The 14,809-nt window shown below is 39.7% G+C and overlaps 1 protein-coding gene across 1 annotated transcript in view; it reads left to right on the top strand.

The window, feature by feature from the left end:
- The window catches only part of MRPS28 (mitochondrial ribosomal protein S28), a 102,476-nt gene that overhangs the window by 3,088 nt on the left and 84,579 nt on the right, over positions 1-14,809 (top strand). Inside the window, exon 2 of the mRNA XM_010863395.1 lies at positions 12,510-12,691. Coding sequence (XP_010861697.1) covers positions 12,510-12,691 — 182 coding nt within the window. The remainder of the gene's footprint in view (positions 1-12,509; positions 12,692-14,809) is intronic.

The raw sequence follows: 14,809 nt of genomic DNA, 5'->3' as shown, positions 1-14,809 counted from the left end.
CAGACTGGTTCCAAATAGGAAAAGGAGTTCGTCAAGGCTGTATATTGTCACCCTGTTTATTTAACTTCTATGCAGACTACATCATGAGAAACACTGGACTGGAAGAAACACAGCTGGAATCAAGATTGCCAGGAGAAATATCAATAACCTCAGATAATGCAGATGACACCACCCTTATGGCAGAAAGTGAAGAGGAACTCAAAAGCCTCTTGATGAAAGTGAAAGTGGAGAGTGAAAAAGTTGGCTTAAAGCTCAACATTCAGAAAACGAAGATCATGGCATCCGGTCCCATCACTTCATGGGAAATAGATGGGGAAACAGTGGAAACAGTGTCAGACTTTATTTTTCTGGATTCCAAAATCACTACAGATGGTGACTGCAGCCATGAAATTAAAAGACGCTTACTCCTTGGAAGGAAAGTTATGACCAACCTAGATAGCATATTCAAAAGCAGAGACATTACTTTGCCAACAAAGGTTCGTCTAGTCAAGGCTATGGTTTTTCCTGTGGTCATGTATGGATGTGAGAGTTGGACTGTGAAGAAGGCTGAGCGCCGAAGAACTGATGCTTTTGAACTGTGGTGTTGGAGAAGACTCTTGAGAGTCCCTTGGACTGCAAGGAAATCCAACTAGTCCATTCTGAAGGCAATCAGCCCTGGGATTTCTTTGGAAGGAATGATGCTAAAGCTGAAACTCCAGTACTTTGGCCACCTCATGTGAAGAGTTGACTCATTGGAAAAGACTCTGATGCTGGGAGGGATTGGGGGCAGGAGGAGAAGGGGACGACAGAGCATGAGATGGCTGGATGGCATCACTTACTCGATGGACGTGAGTCTGAGTGAACTCGGGGAGTTGGTGATGGACAGGGAGGCCTGGCGTGCTGCGATTCATGGGGTTGCAAAGAGTCGGACATAATTGAGCAACTGATCTGATCTGATCTGATCTGATTGTGTGATCAGGATTTTTGAAAAAAAATTGTAAAGTATAAAAGTGATGTTGTGAAGGGAGAAAATAAATAGCATTGAAGGTTACTAAGTGCATATAAAAGCCTCCTTTCCCTCATTTTCTCAAAGCTGGAATGTGTATTTTTATAAATGCATACTACTAGAGATTTTATGTATGCATATATGAATATAAGTTAATTATATATACAGATATACTTAAAAACATGCAGGTTTTTAAACTACATCCTTAATGTTTAAGAATGAAACTTCTTGATTCAGACGATCTTGCTTTGAATTATGATTCTTCTGTCATTCTGCCTGCCAATACAGGAGATGGGGGTTTAATTCCTGGATGGGAAAGAACCCCTGGAGAAGGAAATGGCAACCCACTCCTTTAGTCCTGCCTGGGAAATCCCACTGTCAGAGTCTGATGTGGCTACAGTCCTTGGAATTGCAAAGAACTGGACATGACTTAGCCACCAGGTGGCTCAGTGGTAAGGAATCCACCTGCCAATGCAGAAGATGGTGGAGACGCCAGTTCAATCCCTGGGTCAGTAAGATCCCCTAGAGTAGAAAATGGCAACTTGCTTCAGTATTCTTGCCTAGAAAATTCCATGAACAGAGGAACCTGGTGGGCTACAGTCCATGGGGTTGCAAAGAGTCAGACACAACTGAGCACACCCTTATCCATATATACGGGATATATACTGACTAAAAGTATACACACGCAGTTTGAGTTTTGATAGATACACACTGCACCACACTCCCACTTACAGTGTGTGACAGTGCCTGTTTCCTCACCCACTTATACATGTGGGGTATTATTAGTAGATTTTCTTGGTATTGGGCAGTCAAAATACAGAAATTGTTATCCCTCACTTCTGATACTAGTTTGTAATTTTTATCAATAATTGCATGTTCACAGTTTTTTACTTAATAAGTAAATTCTATGAATTTGAACTGATAAAATGTACTTATACCACCAAAATACTATGCTTATTTTTATATATATTGGGTTCTATATAAGATTTAATTTGTAACATGGTTTCTGCTTTAAAGATAGCTTTTGGAGCCAGACATTTTAGCCAGCTGTTCCCTAAACAAAGCATGATATCTTTACCTTTGTTCTTCCCCCTAAAATTAGCTTCCCTGCCTACAAATTCTGTAGTAGAAATTATCTCTTGTTTTAGGCCTTTATCATCTCTCCAACCAGGTGAGACTTATATTGAAAGTCCAGGGGCTTTGATTAAAATGTGTGTGTGTGTGCGCACTTAGTCATGTCTGACTCTTTGCGACCCATTGAACTGTAGCCCTCCAGGCTCCTTTGTCCATGGATTCTCCAGGCAAGAATACTGGAATGGGTTACCATGCCGTCCCCCAGGAATCTTCCCAACCCAGGAATTGAGCCTGCATCTTTTGTGTCTCCTGTATTGCAGCCGGATTCTTTACTTGCTGAGCCATCAGGAAAGTATATATATGTATATATACACACACACACACACACACACACACACATACATACATACACATACACACACACACACATATATATATATGAAAGTGAACACATACACACATATATATATATGAATGAATGAAAGTTAACCTTGTACCCAATGGTTAAATTCTTATCTTTAAAATGTAGACACATATATCTATATGTGCACCTCAGAAATACGAAATATTCAGTAAGAACCAAGTAAGTTATCCTTAAAAGGAACTTTCCCCTGCAGGCGGGAATTTAATCAAGGACAATTCATGTGAATTGCCTATTTCAGCGATCTCAAGTGATCTCAAGTTTCAGTGACCTGAAAGTCCATTTATTCGTCCATGCTCACTTATTCATTTCTCTTTTCCTTGGTTCATTATTTTAAGATATTCATGTGTCTCTGTAAAGTGTTTTATTTTTGGTAGGATGGGGACCAAGTCCTTTTCATTTTTGTAACCAACGTAACACACGCTTAGTATAGAGGACCTGGTAAATATTTGCTAAATGTTACATTTTTAAAGTCAATTGCCTTTTTCCTTTTAAAAATATTTTAAAACCTTTAACCCTCTTATGGCACTTAGTAATAGTAGTAGTTTAGTCGCCAAGTCGTGTCCGACTCTTGCAACCCCATGCACTGTAGCCTGCCAGGCTCCTGTGTCCATGGGATTCTCCAGGCAAGGATACTGGAGGGGAGGGGGCGGGGGGCGGGGGCGGGTTGCCATTTCCTCTAGGGAACAGAGATTTGTAGACCCTGTTAAGCCGATTGGGAGCTGTGGAGTAGTGAAAAACCCATGTTATAGCCACCAGGTGGCAACAGTTGAGCAAAAAACTGGTTTTCTGCTTTATGAACGTTACTGTTTCTTAACAGTAGAGGGTGGCATGTTACTTTACAGCACGTTGAGAAAATGGGTTGCAAGAATTTTTAAGGCCGCACAGAACATTTTATTGTTTTAGGATGATGAGTAACTATTTTAGCTGATTTATGTAGAATACTGATGTTATAATACACTTTATAGTTTCATTTTAGCAATATATTAGATAGATTTTATGTAAATATTTTTAAAATTTTTCATGAATATTTCTTATTGGTATTTTTTATTTCAAAATGATGGAATATTCCAACCGAATATTTAAATCAGATATTTTGTCTTTTCAGAATACTGAAAAATCCCAAAATAGCTTATTTGAAGGATTGGTTTCAGTTGTCTTATTTTTAATATAAGTCTTCTAAATTCATATACTGGCAATACTCATACAGCTTTATTTACCCCTTTGTTTTCTCACTAGTTTTATATTGACAACTTAAAAAATTACACCAATGTTTTAAAAACTAATATATAAAGAAATGAAGCAAAACATTTCTGGTTTTAACCATAGTATTCCCTGATTTTTACATTATAGAATTCTAGGAGAATTATCTCCAAGTTAGTAATACAAGCCTTCTGAAATATTTAGTTTCATAGTAGAGTAAAACATTTTCAAAGCAGGTTTAGAGGAAATCACCAGTTAATATAATAACAATGAAAGAGTGTATTGAGGTAGATATAAATCTCTAAGGAAAGTAGGTTTTTATCAACAGCTGTAATATACATATTGATATAAATAGTACTGCTGCTGCTGTTGCTGCTAAGTCGCTTCAGTCGTGTCCAACTCTGTGCGACCCCATAGACGGCAGCCCACCAGGCTCCCCCGTCCCTGGGATTCTCCAGGCAAGAACACTGGAGTGGGTTGCCATTTCCTTCTCCAATGCATGAAAGTGAAAAGTGAAAGTGAAGTAGCTCAGTCGTGTCTGACTCTTAGCGACCCCATGGACTTCGGCCCATTAGGCTCCTCCGTCCATGGGATTTTCCAGGCAAGAGTGCTGGAGTGGGGTGCCATTGCCTAAAAGAAAAGATGAATATATTCTGTATGTATTCTGTTTCTTGGGTGGTAATATGCTCTGATCATATACAATCAGACTCCTATGATTTCCCAAGTCAGCATTAGCTTTCACTTATTATGTCTCTTTCCTAACTCTTATTTTTACTTAGACATCTCACTTTCTTCTAATATGTTTGGATTTTCCTTTATTTTGTTTTTACTTTTAAAGGTTTTATTAAGATTTTTCTTGTGATTAATTTTTCTAATGTGATTATGATGCTTAAGTTTGTTTTTATCTGTTGGCATTAAATAACAGGAAGTAAAGAAAGCAATAGCATTTGAGTGGAGCCTGGTTTGTAGGGATTTAGGAATAAAATTAAACGGTGATTATCCCATTTGTCTTCTCCCTCTCTTTGTAAACCTTGGGGCACTCTGCTATTGTCAGCTGGCAAACGTGGAGTGATAGACGCCCAGTCCAGAAGTCAGCGACTCAAGTCCTCTGGCCTCTGACCAGCTACTCAGGTTGAGATGGTCACATCCTCCCAAAGGAGATAAATGCACACTGGAGCAGAGGATGTGTATCCCAGAGAAATGAAAACTTATGTTCATATAAAAACTTACACAGAAGTGGCCATAGGAGATTTATTTATTTATTATAGCCAAAAACTGAAAACAGCCCAGATGTCCTTCAACTGGTCAATGGTTAAACATAACGTGGTATATCTATCTTGTGGAATATGACTCAGCAGTAAAGAGGAACCAGTGATTGATACATACAGCAACTTGAATTGCTCTCAAGTGAGTTATGCTTTGTGAAAAAAGCCAATCCCAAGGAGTTACATACTTTGTGATTCTGTTTATATGACATTATTGAAATAGTGTAATTACTGAGATGGGGAACAGATATATGGTTGCTAAGAGTTAGGATAGGGCAGAAGGGAGATAAGGAGTGGAAGGACAGCACAAGGGATCGTCGTGGTGATGGAACATCCTGTGACTTGACTCTGGTGGTGTATATGTGAACCTTCACATATGATAAAAGTATATAGAACTAAATATACACACAAATGATTACACCTGAAACTGGTGAAATCTGAATACTATTGATGGATTACATCAATGTCACTTTCCTGGTTGTAATATACTGTGATTTACAAGATATTACCATTGGGAGAACTGATAAACATTGTAGGAGCTCTCCATGTATTATTTCTTGCAATTGCATGTGAATTTACAATGGTCTCAAAATAGAAAATTTAATTTAAAGAGAAGTTGCATTTCAGTAGTCTGCCAGGTCCAGCACTAGTCAGCCCAGTGAAGTCCATAAGCGTGACCCCATTATCCCACATAATTAATGATTTTTTTAGTTAGAAATAATGCTATTTGGAATACCATGACAATGAACATGAGAATCTGTAAGTTCATGAATGGTGGTTTTGGTAGAAGCTTTGTGGGCAGGGAAGGCAAATCCATATTCAGAATAAATGTCCATTCCAGTGATAAATATATCACTGCCCTTTCCATTTCAAATAGTCCTATGTCGCCAATTTGCTACCAGGTGGCTGGCCGATGCTCCCAGGGAATCATACTGTCTTGGAAGCTTAGTATTGGTTTCTGCCATGGTAGATTGGTCATTTAGCAGTGACTATAGCCAGATCACTACTCACAGGGTGAATGGAAGTCAGTATTCCCGAATCTATGCACAAGTTCCATACCACAGAAATTCAGGGGCCTAGCAGCTGGTAAAATTTCTAGTTGGCCAGTGGTCTGGGCCATGTTGAGATACTCTTCCTACCCCCAAGACAGAAGCACATCCCTGCTGTCATGGAAACTTTGTTCTTGAACCCACTGGGGAGGTGGGCAAGAGTATCAGGGAGAGAGGTTGACTGACTCCACATGACTAGCTGTCTTGTCCCTTGCTTATTAAGATTCTTCTCTGCTGAAGAAATTATTCACGTGTGACTCATTTATTTTTTCACTCTGTGCCTGTTTGAGAGAGATCTGTCTTCCTATCTCTCTCTTTTTTTTTTTTTTTTTTAACTTTACAATGTTGTATTGGTTTTGCCATATATCAAAATGAATCCACCACAGGTATACATGTGTTCCCCATCCTGAACCCTCCTCCCTCCTCCCTCCCCATACCATCCCTCTTCCCAGACCTTCTTGTCACATATTTCCCAATCCTGTTTCTGCTAAATCTCTGACCATCCAGCACAATCATTAGTCACTTGACACAAATCATTTTTGGTCCTCACTTTAGGCCATCTGTCTTTGCAGAAAGATAATCCTTCAAGTGCCCTGCTCAGAGCCCTCTACTGCTGTCATTCAGGGCTACGCTAGTTCTGCATACGCTACTCATAGAGACCTCTCAGAATACTCGTTGTCCATCTCTGTGCTGCAAGCATCACGTCTGCCAGGTTATAAAACTCAAGTAGTGGAAGAGCTTGCCTGATGACTTGCACCTCTTGCAGAGTCTTAGCTTGTTCTGGGCCCCACTCAACACTGGCAGCTTTTTGGGTTATTTGTTAAAAGAATTGAAGAAACATGTCCATATGAAGTATTTGTTGCCTCCAAAAATCAAAGAGACCCATTAAGCACTGAGCTTCTTTGTGGTAGGAAAGGATATCTCGACATAGCCCAGACCTGTGGCCCCCTGGGAATTTCAACCAAGGCCCAGCATTTTTGTGAGATTCATTTCCCACCCTCTGGCATAGAGGTGTCTTACCATGTGTCGAGAGTAGTTGCAGTTTTCTGCTTCCAGGTCAAGTCAGTGTGTGTAATGGAGTAGCATACTGTCCTGTGGAATGGAGTGGCCTTCAGAGTCTATGTAAACTAGACTGTGGCATAGAGCTAGAGAGTTAATGTAACCCCGAGGTATATCATCTTTACTAACAGGTCTAGAAAAAGAAAGCATTTGTTAGATAATTATTGCATGCCAGGTGCTGAGGGATATTTTAATTTACTCCAGCCATGAAATCACATCTGGAACAACAGCTGCAATTGGAGTTACCCCTTGATTAAGTTTATGACAATAAATTGTCCTTCTGGAAGACCTGTCTGTTTTCTTCAGGGCCTCGTAGGCAAGTTGAATGCGGATGTGGTAGGAGTCACTACCCTGCATCTTCCAGGTCCTTGACAGAGGTGCTGACTGCTGCAGTGCCCTAGGAAGGTGGTATTTTGCCTTTGACTTACTTCTTTGGTAGGTAGCGGAAGTTCTCACTTGGCCATTCCTACTCTAATAGCCTTCACTCCACAGATCAAGGAACCGGTGTGGAGATCCTGCCAGTGGCTGACTATACATGTTCCAGTTGTGCATTCTAGGGAGAATAACCATAGAGCAGGTTCATGAGATAGATCTGAGCTAAAACTCCATTTATCATGCAATCTCCATAAGCCCTTGTTCTGACTGGCACTGAATTTGTTCTGGAAGAGTTAGTGTCAGTTCAGATTATCTCTGATAAGTCTGCTAATTTCTCCTCCCTCAGTTCTGGTAAATAGCCACAGACCCCTTTGGGAAAGCTGGAAGGAAGATTGGTGGTCCAGATTTCGGGTTTGGTAATAGCATCCTTCCGCAAGGGGACACAACCTCCTTTTTATTTGAAAAGCTTGATGTCTGGGAATTGGTTCAAGGGAATTGGTTCAAGGGAATTGGTTCAAGGGAATTGGTTGAGGGGCCGTGAGTTTCATATGTGGTGATTCAAATCAGACTTTTGTTCTCTAGAATTAGAGTTTTCCCATCTGTTTTATTTCTAAGGACACCATAACCAACCAGCCAGTACCAGAAAACTCTACAGGTTGTTAGGCTCTGCAGCATTATGATAACCATGCCCATCATGTTGTTGGCTAAGAAGTGCTGACCTGACTCCTGCCACTAAAGAATCTCATTTTCCCATTGAGTTCAGGGAGCTCTTGTTGGCAGCGGTTCTCACTGTTAGTCCTGGCCTATGGAGAACAGCTACCACATGGCTCTCAGAAATGCTGGGACTCCCTTCTCAAAGGTGTTTCTCTTAGTCTTGGTAAAGTATGTATCTTATAGATCCTCCTGGGACCATAATAAGAGGTGGTGAACAGATCATAAATAATAAATCCATCCTAATGTTATATTCTCTTCTAGCCTTTGAACACCTTTCTCAATGGTATACTAAGGAAGTTCTGGTATTTCAACTTCATCTAGTATAGTCTGTCATTGGGTCCAGGTTTCATTCAGTCCCCCAAGCAAGCTATTAAAAGCCTCTTCCAGCCACTTAAGCTAATATATTGTATCTGAATCTCTGCCTGTGCATGAGTGCTAAGTTGCTTCAGTTGTGTCCGACTCTTTGCAACCCTTTAAACTGTAGCCTGTCAGGTTCCTCTGTCCGTGGGGTTCTCTAGGCAAGAATACTGGAGTGGGTTGCCATGCCCTCCTCCAGGGGATCTTTCCAACCCAGGGATCAAACCTGGGTCTCCTGCATTGCAGGCAGATTCTTTTAACATCTGAACCACCCAGGAAGCCCCAGTGATGACTGGGTCTATAATGAATTGATTAGCTTTTTTTTAAGCTACATTTTAGGGGGTGATGGTCCTACCAGAGGCATATTTTGAGAGCTTTACATGTGGCTATTTATTTAATCCTCATAACAGCCCTGTGAAATAGGCATAATTATTAACCCCCTTTTATATGTGAGTAAACAGTAGCACAGAGAGTCTAAGTATATTGCCCCAACCGCAGAGCAGGTGAGCGGACCGTCAGGACTTGAGCCACACAGTCCAACCTCAGAGCCTTGAGGAGCCTGTGCTCCTACTCCAGGCCTTACCAACTGCTCATGCCTTGCCAGACAGCTGTCATTTTGATTCTTTTCTTTCCTGATGGACTGAGTTACCTGTTGCTGCATAATCAGCTCTCCAGACTTATTTCTCTAGAGCATTTATTTATTTAATTATTTTTTTTAGAGAAGAGAAAAAATGTATTTATTTTGCCAGGGCAATAAACACCTTATTTCTAGGTGTGGTGCACGTGGCCTTTCTGTCAAATGTTCTGTGCTGGACAGAAAATTGCCTTCCCTGACTATATTCTTTTAATTATTCCACTTGTTTTCAGCCTCGCTTCTCATTCCAGCTTTCTATAATTCCTGGCATGATGGAGTCCTGTGCCTTTATGGGATTCTTCAGAATAGATTGGCTTGTTTTCATAGGTTCTTCCTTCTGTGTATTTTTAGCTGCAGTTTCTTTCACTCTCCTTCACTAGTTATCACCCTTCTGCATGCTTTTGGTCCACTAGAAAGTTGTTTAAATTTCTTGCATACTTTTTGTCTCCATTCTGTTCTCTTTAATATTGGCAGTTTGTAATTTTTTTGTTCATTCTTTTACCATCATTGGGCTTCCCTAGGAGCTCAGCTGGTAAAGAATCTGCCTGCAATGCAGGAGACCCTGGTTCAATTCCTGGGTTGAGAAGATCCTCTAGAGAAGGGATAGGCTACCCACTCCATTATTCTTGGGCTTCCCTGAGGGCTCAGCAGGTAAAGAATGTGCCTGCAATGCAGGAGACCCAGGTTTCATCCCTAGGTTGGAAAGATCCCCTGGAGAAGAGAACGGCTGCCCAGTCCAGTATTCTGGCCTGGAGAAGCCTTGGGGTCACAAAGAGTCAGACACAGCTGAGCGACTTTCACTTTCTTTCTTTACCATCTCTGAATGGAATTTCAGAGGGAGGGAGAGAAAAATGTTAAGGTTCCACTGTGCCATCTTGAACCACTACTCCATTAATTTTACTAAAAGAACTTTGTTATAAGCATAGCATTTATTGGTTAGGGTTGAAGAAACTAAAGTTGTTGTAGTGCAGTTAATAGAAGGACATAATTTTTAATTTACCTGTCAGAGAAGACACATGTAAAAATGTTTTTCTTGTTAACTAATATGAAGTAAGGTACAAATACCATTTCATTATTTTTGTTACTGTTTGTGTTAAAAGAGGGAGCTGGGTAGGATTTGTCTTCCCCTTTCAACAGTTTATTACTTTATAAAACCATTTTATATTGTAGAATATTTAAGAATTCCTACTCCTAAACTTGAGAGGTAGCCAACCTTTTCATTAACAAGTGAGAAGACAGATCCAGAGAGGTTAAGTGACAGTCAAGATGTTTAGCTATTTAGTGGCTGAGTTACTCATAGAACCCGATTTCCTGAATATTTATTATTCTGCTGTACTGTTTGCTTCCTTTTAAGTTTTTTAGTCATGTTTGTACTTTCCATCTTTTGAAGCAACTTGTATTTAAAATCACTTTTCAGCCTGTCACATGGTGGTGAGTAGCAGATATGGTATTCATGTGTGAAAGGAGGTGCCTGCACTCACTGCTATCTCGTGCTTCCTCTGATTCCAAGCTGTATATTAAATATCTTCATATGCATGATAGTTTTATACATATTAATTTATGCATATTCTTTATAGGCTTCCCAGGTGGCTCAGTGGTAAAGAATCCCCCTGCCATTGCAAGAGACACAGGAGATGAGCGTTCGATCCTTAGGTCTAGAAGATCCCCTAGAGAAGAAAATGGCAACTCACTGCAGTAGTCTTGCCTGGAAAATTCTATGGACAGAGGAGCCTGGTGGGCTACAGTCTTTTGGGTCACAAAGAACTGGGCATGGCTGAATGACCACTCATCAATGCACATATGCTTTATATATTAAAAAAATTTAAGTAATACCTCCACCCCCAAAAAAATAGATGAAGAAAAAGAAAGAAGTGGGTTGCCATTTCCTTTTCCAGGGGATCTTCCCTACCCAGGGATTGAACCTGTGTCTCCTGCAGTGGCAGGCGAATTCTCTACTAATGAGCCCCAGGGAAGCCCAAAGATGAGTGCTGCTGCCAAGTTGCTTCAGTTGTGTCTGACTCTGTATGACCCCATAGATGGCAGCCCACCAGGCTCCTCCGTCCATGGGATTTTCCAGGCAAGAGTACTGGAGTGGGTTGCCATTGCCTTCTCCGCCAAAGATGAGTAGAAGGCACATAAATCTGTACTCATGGATTTCTGAAAAAGCATGTGTTTGGAAAAAAATTTTTGTAAGTTAAAAAAAAAAAAAAGAAATAATCGCCCTGTATTATATATGCAACCCTACTTCAAATAAATTCAGTATGTAAAACAACTTCTAGAAATGAGTAACACAAAACAGTTAAAGCTGTCTTTCCTTTAAAATTTTATTTTAGGAAAAGAAAATTACAGCATTAAAATATAATGTTAAAATTAAAGTCAGGTCATTTAAAAATATTATGTAACAAGAACTGCTAATTCAGACTACTAATTATATGACCCATAATCATTTTTATCTTAATGTTTATTTAAATTTGTATTAAAACTATAGTCACTTTCATTAACCTGTATTCAAAGGCTTTTTTTTTTTTTTGCAGATAGTCACATAGGAATGAGGACTTCCCTGCTGGCTCAGAAAGTAAAGAACACCTGCAGTGAGGGAGACCTGGGTTCGATCCCTGGGTTGGGAAGATTGCCTGGCGGAGAGCATGGCAACCCACTCCAGTATTCTTGCCTGGAGAATTCCGTGGACAGAGGAGTCTGGAGGGCTACAGTTCGTGGGGTCACAAAGAGTCAGACTCGACTGAGTGACTAAGTATAGCAATGAAGCCAGTTACCTTCTTGGATACCCTTCGTGCATACTCCCCTCCTCACCCACTCCTCACCCCAGGCCTGAGGCTTTGTCTAAGGATGGTTCTTACCTGCTCACCTTCCAGATTGCACCCGGGGCCACCACATCTCCACCCAAGCACAGGTGCCTGCTTTTCTCTGGCTCTTCAAGGAGGAAAAGAATGAGGAGGAAGCTGAAGAGTGTACCTGACTTTTTAAAGCAAGATTTTATTTCAGTGTTTTTATTATTGCTGCAAAACAAATATACAGCAAATTGACTTTTAAAAACTTCCCCTGTAAGCTATTACTCTATATGTATGTGTGTGAGTTGCTCAGTCGTGTCTGAATCTTTGTGACCGCTCCAGGCTCCTCTGTCCATGAGATTTCCCAGAATACTGGAGTGGGTTGGCATTCCCTTCTCCAGGGGATCTTCCCAACCCAGTGATCGAACCCTGGTCTCCTGCAATGCAGGCAGATTCTTTACCGTCCGAGTCACCAGAGAAGCCAAGAGGTGGTGGCTGCATGGGCACAGAAGCTGTCACTGTGCTTACCATATTATACCTTTGCATTGAATTACATGCGTATCAATGTCTCTTTTCATATTTAGGGCTCTCCGAAAAATGTGGAATCCTTCGCATCTATGCTGAGACATTCTCCTCTTACACAGATGGGACCTGCAAAGGATAAAATAGTCATTGGGCGAATCTTTCATATCGTGGAGAACGATCTTTATATAGATTTTGGCGGCAAGTTTCATTGCGTATGTAAAAGACCGGAAGTGGATGGAGAGTAAGTAGAATCATTTCCAGATGCTTTAAGAGTGTGCATAAAAGTTGAGATATCTCAAAAGTATTGTTGGACTTTAAGTGGTGATTTTTTGAAAAGATAAAAAATAGGATTATTTCTCTTCATCATGCTAGTTAGTCCACATAGGCCAAGTTCACATCATGTTATATTAGTCAAGTTAGGCTAGGCTAGATTCATGTCTTCTCAAAGCAGTGAGATCAGTTTTGGGGAAGATTTGAATGTCCATCCTGATAATAAACCGTTCCACATCATAAAATTAAAACCATCTTTGGAGTAAATAATACATGCTGTTCAACCCATTGTGTGTATAACTTTTGTGCCTCTTCTTTTTCACAGTCTCCATCTGCCTTTCAAGAGAAACCTCTAATTTCTCTTTCTTTATGTTCTTTTCTCTTATGGTACCAAATTCTGATTCTTTATCATATTTTTTTCTTCCTGTTTTGCATCTGCTCTCTGGATTACCATTTTTCCTATTATTTGAACAGAATTCATTCTGTTTATAGTCTTTGTAGATAAAGATAATTGTGAATATAAATATGCCTTATGAAACCCACTAAGTTGGGAGACCTGGGAATAGAATATAAAGAGGGAACAGAGATGCAGACCTAAAACTCTGAGATTGGAAAACGATAGCAAGATGGAAATGAATTTTTTCTATAAATTTTTAATATATACAAATATAAAGAAACATGTATATCACTGGCATTTGCCAGTTTATAATAAATTTGGCTGAGCAGGTAAAATATTCATAATTCAGCAGACTTATATATAAAATGCATCTTTTTATAAAGCTAATACCTGCTGGTCTGGCTTCACATTAGGTCAACTTGTAAGAATAAGGATGGCCAGTTCAACTGGGTGGCATCCATGGTGGCATGATGTAAAAAGCTTATCAGTTGTAGGGAGGAGAAGAAAGAATTTCTTTACATGAAATAAAGCAGTACTTCATTTGCAAATGACTGATATATTTTCTATTAATGAAAAATGATCTGCTCTTGCTCTTGCTAACAGTACCCAAGAGTTTAGGATCTCTTCAGTTTGGCAGGCACTGTTTATAAGGGCTCATAAACAAGACAGATTAGCTCTCTGCTTCCATGAAGTTGGGGGAACTTACTCTCTTGGGAGAATGGAGAATAGATAATAAACTAGTGCACAAATCAGTTTTAAAAATTGGTAATTAAATGAGTAAGAAGAGGTAATATGATGACAAGATGTTCAGTGAGTAGAAGATAACAGTAATCAGAGAAGAGCTTTTACCCTTACTTCTATTGCTAAATGTTTAAAATGCCACCAGAATGCTTCTTTTTTAAAAAAAGTGATAAACAATTGATAAGGATCCCAAATTGTTTTGGCTAACTGAATATTCTAATTAGCTAAATTACAGCTTTTTAATAAGTTCTGTAGCTTTTTTTGTTTTAATATTCATTTCTGATTGTTGTTTAAAAGAACAAGTTTTCCGTTTTTGTCCCAAGAAGCGTGTTGTCGTTCAGCTGCCAAGTCATGTCCGACTCTTTGCGACCCCATGCACTGCAGCATGCCAGGCTTCCCTGACCCTCATCATCTCCCAGAGTTTCCCCAGGTTCATATCCATTTAATCGGATAGAGTTATGCAAAAAGGCTTCAGAGATTGTTCTGGGAGAAAAGGGGGCAGTTAGGTCCTATTTCAGAGCAGCTCTGCTTTCACTGTTTTTATATATTACAGTTCTGGTAACATCTTGTTCAAGGTGTTGAAGGGAGTGGTGGAGAGTATTTCTATCATACAAAAAAAGTTTGAAAAACACTTTTAAAAGAAAAATTAAGTCTGGAAAGGCATTGCATTAATAGTAATATTTAGAATATTAAGTATAGTATTTAGGCATGAGTAACAGCGTTGTGATCTACTTTGAGTGAGTTGCAAAGTAGGCATATTATAATTACATTCAGAAATTTTGGCAGTGTGGTTGGGGCCTAACTCTTACAGTACCAGCCCAAAAGTTTTAATCATTTTGTTTTTTATTTTTATATTTTTTAAATATAAATTTATTTATTTTAATTGGAGGCTAATTACTTTACAATATTGTATTGCTTTTGCCATACATCAGCATGAATCCACCATGGATG

Source organism: Bison bison, unplaced genomic scaffold, assembly GCF_000754665.1.
Source record: "Bison bison bison isolate TAMUID 2011002044 unplaced genomic scaffold, Bison_UMD1.0 scf7180017864491, whole genome shotgun sequence".
Taxonomy (NCBI): Eukaryota; Metazoa; Chordata; class Mammalia; order Artiodactyla; family Bovidae; genus Bison; species Bison bison.
This window is presented reverse-complemented; position numbering and strand designations above follow the sequence as displayed.